At 34.6% G+C, this 7,380-nt stretch overlaps 1 protein-coding gene across 1 annotated transcript in view; it reads right to left on the bottom strand.

Moving 5' to 3' along the window:
- Positions 1 to 5,359: 5,359 nt before the first annotated feature.
- Positions 5,360 to 7,380, bottom strand: part of LOC120633740 (F-box/LRR-repeat protein 7) — a 53,530-nt gene continuing 51,509 nt past the window's right edge. The window contains exon 8 of the mRNA XM_039904069.1: positions 5,360 to 6,908. Coding sequence (XP_039760003.1) covers positions 6,696 to 6,908 — 213 coding nt within the window. The 3' untranslated portion in view covers positions 5,360 to 6,695. The remainder of the gene's footprint in view (positions 6,909 to 7,380) is intronic.

The following is a 7,380-nucleotide window of genomic DNA, read 5'->3' as shown; positions in this document are numbered from 1 at the left end:
TCTCAACTAACTCCTCGTCAAAAATCAAGTTAATCGATTATTTAGGTTACTTAGGCGAGCAGCAAGGACAAACAAACAAACGCACTTTCTCATTTAATATCAATAAAGATGACAGTCTCATCCAGATCGCCTCGGAGATATTGTAATGATATCAGTTATCAACTAGCATGTAACCTAGGAGTAAGAATCCAAACTTCCATACTAATATTATAAATACGAAAGTGAGTCTGTTTGTATATTTCTCCAAATAAATAAATAAATATACGTTATGTATTTATGTTATATATTTTATTTGTATTTATATGTAATATATTTATATAAATATATATATATATATATATATATATTATAGTTATATTTATATATAAATATATATATATATATATATATATAACAACGTGGAAAATGTTTGTTTGATGAGCATGAATGTTTTTCAGTGTCTGGGTGTTTATATGTATATTCTAAGTATTTATGTATATTATTCATAAAAATATTCATCAGTCATCTTAGTACCCATAACACAAGCTACGCTTACTTTGGGGCTAGATGGCGATGTGTGTAGCACCCCCTCTATGCACGCCACTGGGGGTGACAAGTATATTCTGAACTATATTAATATGGATAGAAAAATAAAAATGTTCAACTATCGGTAACCATTGAGTTAATTACATCGATATCAAGTTTATGGGCTTGAGTATTTGATATTTCACTCGTGAACATATAGGCCGAGCCCTTACCTAAAGTTTACGATGCCATTACCAAACGTACGAGCACTCAGGTCGGGATTTGTAGCCTAATTTGGCAAATAGCGGTCGGAAGTTGACTTAAAATAACTGACTCGCATTTGTGTCAAATGAACCTTTTTAGCGTACTTTATAAAGTAAAGCCTGCGATTTGTCAATCTTTTATACGTAAGTTTTTATGCTTATGTCCGCCGAAGAAGACCCTCCCTGGGCCACGACGTACCCAGAAGCGTGCCGGAACAACAGCATGCCAGCCATTCCGAGGACTTTACAATGGGTGACGAACCACCCCGTTTCATCACCCACAAGTCCTCCGAGCACAGCAGGAGTTAAAGGGGATGAGAAAAATAAAAATATGTTTATTTCAGAACATCGCTACTTCAAATAGATTCTGTTTTTTCAAACAAGGACTGCATTCTTTTAACGGACGAACTACGAGTAGTTATAGTTCTCGGTGTTTATATATATATATTATAAGTATTTATGTGTATTATTCATAAAAAATATTCATCAGTTATCTTTGTACCCATAACACAAGCTACGCTTACTTTGGGACTAGATGGCGATGGGTGTATTGTCGTAGTACATTTATTTATTATCTGTTACCCACGGTAGCACGGTGCACGGTAAGCATAAGATGGAGACACAAATTATATCCCTCGATTATATCCCTTGACAAGGGATAAAATTAACATGTCCACCTGCCAAAGAGACGCAACTCGCGTAGTTGATGATAACGGATGCGTTTATTTTTACACTTTATTATTTACACTTGGACGAGAAAGCTTATAGAGATAATAAAGCTATGGGAGAAGATAAAATTTTATCCTTTCCCCGAGAAGAAAAATGTCTCCTTCCTATGATAGCCGGGCCGTTGAGAGTGATAGATATTTGCTTTTAAACCCAGGAGCTAAATCTATGATACAAACATACTTGCTTAGAACAAAATTGAGAATTTCCATACGTAATTCGAAACCCTGAAAACAACATTGAAAACATATTCCCTGTTAGGTGAATTTTAACTTTGAACCGACCAAAATACGGCTTAAACTTAATTGAAAGCCGGTTGCCGTTTTCCGTTCCCCATATCGCCTGATTAACCTTGACTGAGCGGAGGTTGAGCGTAAATTGAATTGGCATTTGTTGGACCTGCTCTTCGTAATACAGTGAGGGGTAGATAAGGGGAGAAAGATTTACAAAGTAATTGAAACCCTCAGTGTCGCAAGTTAAGGTTCAAAATTGGATCACTCAGGGTTTCATTGTCGCATAAGTGACAATTCCTTTTGTACCGTTTAAAGCTCTCTTTGATAGATTTCTGTACTTTTGAAAAAGAATTCCGAATGTATCCGGTTATACAAAATTTCATTCGCATTTTTCAGCGACCTAGAAAAGCCTCACCAAAACCTTTTAATCTTTTAAGAAAAGTCTAATTTTAGACGTTTAAAGGCGAATGGTGCGTAACTTTTTTAATCCATTTTCCTTGAGGCGTTTTTATATAATAAAGCTTATAGCTTAGCATCATTTGCCGTGCTAACCTTGTTTACTGAAGTGAGCTTAAGAACACTTATTATACTGAGGAATATAATAGCGATTATTTTTTATACATACAACCTTGACAGCAAGCTCACCTGGAAAGTGATGATGCAGTCAGCGGGCTAACCTACTAGGAGTACAGCAGCTATGTTAAATAACGGCCGATTGGCGCAGTGGGCAGCGACCCTGCTTTCTGAGTCTAAGGCCGTGGGTTGTATTCCCACAACTGGACAATGTTTGTGTGAGGAACATGAATGTTTTTCAGTGTCTGGGTGTTTATTTATATATTATAAGTATTCATGTATGTTTTTCACAAAATTATTCATCAGTTATCTTAGTATCCATAACAAAAGCTACGCTTACCGATGTTAAATGGCGATGTGTGTATTGTCGTAGTATATTTATTTATTTATTATTTATTTAGCTTTTCCTAATCGCTTTAAATGAACGTTTAATCGTTTAGCGGCGCGTCTTTATCTGTAGGGTGGAAACTAGCCACAGCCGATGCCTGCGACCAGACCAGAGAAAAACTTAAAATGATACATTCCTAAATTTTCCGCGCTACTGCGGCAGACAGGTTGTCAAAACCTCACTAATGGCAGTGGAACGGCTGGGTCCTAATCCACATATAGAATAGTATGTCTCATCATCAACAGATTCGTGTCCACTGCTGGCCATGGGTATTTTGTATGAAGTTTCAAAGTCCATGGTCTTGAGTTGTTTCGAGTGGCTCTTAGCGACTCGTTAACCAACCCTGTGTTTACCGTAGCGAGGTCGCCATTCCAGCACCTCATAGGACTCTAACGTTCATCAGTTCCTCGAGCTTAATGTCGCACCCATTGCCACCTCAGCTTCACAACTTGTTGAACTATTTCGGTAAAAGTTCTTCAACAGATCTCTTCATTTGATAACGGCGAGACAGAACATAGCTCACTCCATCGCCCCACTGAGTGACTCTGAGCCATCTTCACTTATTATTTTCCTATAATACGTGTGACGGTTAAATGAGATACCAAAATATAAATTATATTTTAATAATCAAAACGCAAATAACAATGGCATTGTTATTAAACAGGTTCTTTATAAACAAAAACATCTTTTGAAGACACTCTCTACAATTTTAAATACATATTTATAGCATACTTATTAATACCCTACTGTTATTATTAAAAAACAATTTACACATTATATTATTACACAATTACAACAATTTAATTTAAAATTAGAATACGTAGTTTCTGTTGCACTTATTATCTATGGCACGTAATAAATATACTTTTTTTATCTAATGTAATATATATTTCGTTTTCTTTATTCCTAATAGCGTTTTTAAATAAAATTTATATCGATTCATCAATTATTTAATATATCTCTCATGTTTTCTATTTTTTCTATTCTTTACAATAATCGCAAGACCAAAGGATTTTATAGCTCTTTTCTTTATTAACTCCTTTATGTAACTTTGGACCGATTGTACCGCGGTTTGGATAGATACGCTAGCCAAATATACTGCTCTCGTAAAAGAAGAGTCAAAAATAATTCTCCCTTTTTTACAATGTAGTTTAGAAAAGGATAGCACTATTTTAAGAGTTCAAGCCAATCTAGTTTATTTTAGAGATTAATGGACAATAGAACTGACACCAACAACATTTTTTCGTCTTGCATGTATGTCCGACAAAAATGAATCTTTAATATATATTTTTTTTCAAATGCAATCTAATTTCTTTGAAATGTATTTCTTCACGACTATCAAATCAGTCTAACTGATTCCATTCAATATATTTAACGAGTATGTGAGTAAAAGCTGAGAAGCTGTTAAATCTTTTATGAAGGCGTTAATCTGATTGTTCAATAAAAGTCGGTACCGAAATTGCGACCTATAACATAGAATAGATAATAGCACTGTATGTACAAAAGGTTCTCTTCGCTGTCAAACAAAAAGCAATGTTTAACAGCTTAGTGAAAGGTTGAACTTAGCTCGCAGCCCGGTAACGCGGAACACGTAATATTTACCTACACTTCGATAGTGCAAGCTAAATTGAACCTTAATACAACATCATATTGATCATATCGCAATAACCGTATACTGTCATACAGACAATTCTCAGTTAAATATTTAGGTCAGAACAGTCTTAATCGCCGAACGACCTTGGCGCGTAGGGGTGAATTAGGTTACACGGTTAAACTCATTTCGCATAACGCGCTTAAAGTGCGGAACGAAATAGGTCTGATATTATCTCTTTGTACCCTTTGTATAATAGGGATACTTGCAGGCTATTTAATTCTTGAAGGCCTTAGTCGTATTTAAGTTGATTGCAGACTGACGCAAGATCCGCGCAATCCGCAAAAGAGTAAAGAGCTCTCGTTTTTATGTTCGATTATTCATTATTTTTTTTATTTCTACTCTTTGCTTGCACACCACTTATAGTTATAGAAATAAATGGAAAATAGTTACAGAATAACAGAAGCAGAATACGCAAGGCTTAACGGAAGGTTATATCAGACCGCATCTAGCACAGCGGTTAAAGGCTAATGAACTGTATGTAATTCAAAATTCATTTATTTCAATTGATAATGTCAAGTCAGTCTGTTTGTAGTGACTCCACCACCGGTTCGGAAAGCAGATTGCTCATTTTCAACAATATTTTACAGTTTACAATCTTTAAAATTAGTAGGTTATACTGTTCAACTCACTGGCGTCACAACGTTACTTTTACTGTACGAGTGACATGTAAAAAGCAAGCTCACTCCCAACTTGTGACCTAAGCTTAATGCACTAGTATATAACAATGTTGTCAATAAAAGTACACCACTGTTTCTTTTAAATTAAGCAGATGTTTCTTTTGGCTTATTAATATCACTAAAAGCAATATTATATTGAAATAGCACACCTTAAGTCAATAAAATAAGGATTATTTTTCTGAAACGACGAAGAAAGCCAACAATATTAAAATAATTCTGATTAAAGTGATGATAATAAATTAAACGCCAGAGAGTTACAAAACCAAAAATATTTTTTACATTTAGACATTTTTATTTAAAGTTTTTATTTGTGAATATACGTAAAAGATTAACTTCAAGTTGTTCATTTCCTTGAAGTCCGTTCTCACTTGACTTTGAGATATTTCATTAGATTTAACGAGAGTTTTTTTGGCAAGACATCGAAAAGATACTAATAGTGTAAAACTCTAAAAGGAACATAAATGCTTTAAGACGTGAGTTTATTTATACAAAAAGGAACAGAATGTGATTTTAAGACGCAAAAGGCTACTCCGTAAAATATGGTATTGGTGATACGTTGTCAACTAATCATACCCTTGTAACACAATTTGACAACGCTGGTAGTAGGTACATTCGTTACCAAATTTTGTATGAAGGTAATTCTATGCAAGCGAAAGCAACTGTCAAAAGAGCTCACACTCAATGCTATTAAAACTCACCTGCAATTTATTACGTCAGCTTCGGTATCATAGAGAGCTGTCCTTTTGATTTAAAACCATTAGTGTTACGGTTGTTTATGATTTATTGCATTTCCGATCGCTCAAATTAGAACTAAAAACAATATATACATAAAGGTACTAGCTACTTACGTAAATCTTAAAAAAATACATCAAACCTACATAATATTTTCAACTCAATTTACATAATCAAACAGCACCTTTTTTTATAGTAGAGTCCTTTCTCCCCGGTTTCAAAACCAACGAACATAATATGAAATATTTTAAAAATATACATACAGGTAAGTTCTCACTTCTTTCTCAATTTATTCGAACTTTCCAGCCAAATTCCCGTTATAGAGATAATGGCTAGAAAATTTAATTAAAAAGAAAGAAACTTTTCATGCTTCCTACAACGGCAAAAATAATTTTAACCAGTACTTTTTCTCTCTTGTACATAGTCTTTTACACCAGTGTTATTCTCTTAAGACCATATCTGCTGTTTCTTCTTGCAATACTTGAAATATTTCTGATAGGTGGTACTCATCAACAGCACTTCCTTAAGCACTCACCAACCTTAGCTTCTGCTACCACTTCAGCTGGCCCAACGTATCTAGTGGTAGGCACATGAACCTTCTTCTTTCTCCTTCTGATTATATGCGTAAAGAAGCACTTCTAGTTGATGCCTTCTTTTCTCCAAAGACTTCTCCGTCACATCATCATCTTCCAATAATAATCATTTCTGTACACACTTATCATCACCTACCCTGATACATCCCACAACTTCTCCGTCAAGTTGTGATCTCAACAACTATGCATAACGTAATCGTTCTCAAAACAATACACCTTATAATTCATCCTCGACTGCTACGTTTCTACTATAAGTACTTCGTATTGCAATCTAGCACTCATTTTCTATCGTTCACTATTACTGACTGGAACATAATTGACAAATGCACAAATAAGATTCTCAAAGTATCTCTCAACAAAATCCAGGATTCGTATGTTCAATAACACATCTCTTGCAATACTTCTTAACTGCTCTGTATCCTCTTAGCGTCACTGGTGTATCTTGGATATTTAACTGTGTCAGACCTCGGCAGTAGTACGCAACTGCTTCTAAACCATCATCACCTATTAGCTCGCAGCCTCGCAGAGCCAGTTTCTTTAAGTTTGGACAGCATCGTGCTAGTATCTGGAAGAAATGAGATTTTTAATTTAAGTCCGCCTAAGTAATAATTTTTTTTTTTTTTATGTTTTCACTCTGGAAATAATACATAATCATCACCCTGGCTCTCAACAGGGCACGGGTCTCCTTCCACAATAGGTAGGGGTTAAAGCCGCAGTCCACCAGGCTGGCCCAGTGTGGATGGGTGATTGGAAACAAATAAATATATCTCTTTAATACTCTTTTAGTTAACTTAGATATATATATATATATAATTAAAATTTAAAAAGAGTATACTGATTTAAACCAATTTCAGATACTAAAAGTTTGATAAATTGATTAGTCAAAATAAATAATTTTTTTCTACATTTTAATCCGTGCACAAAAGAGAATGAGTTAATTTTTACCTACTGTTGCAACAGACTTCAATGAACGTTTTTTAGAATAAATGTATTTGAAGGCTTATCCAAAATTTTGGCAGGTCCTTTTTGATAAGGGT

Source organism: Pararge aegeria, chromosome 22 (assembly GCF_905163445.1).
Source record: "Pararge aegeria chromosome 22, ilParAegt1.1, whole genome shotgun sequence".
Lineage (NCBI taxonomy): Eukaryota > Metazoa > Arthropoda > Insecta > Lepidoptera > Nymphalidae > Pararge > Pararge aegeria.
Note: the sequence above shows the minus strand (reverse complement) of the source record. Positions and strands in the feature narration are given on the sequence as shown.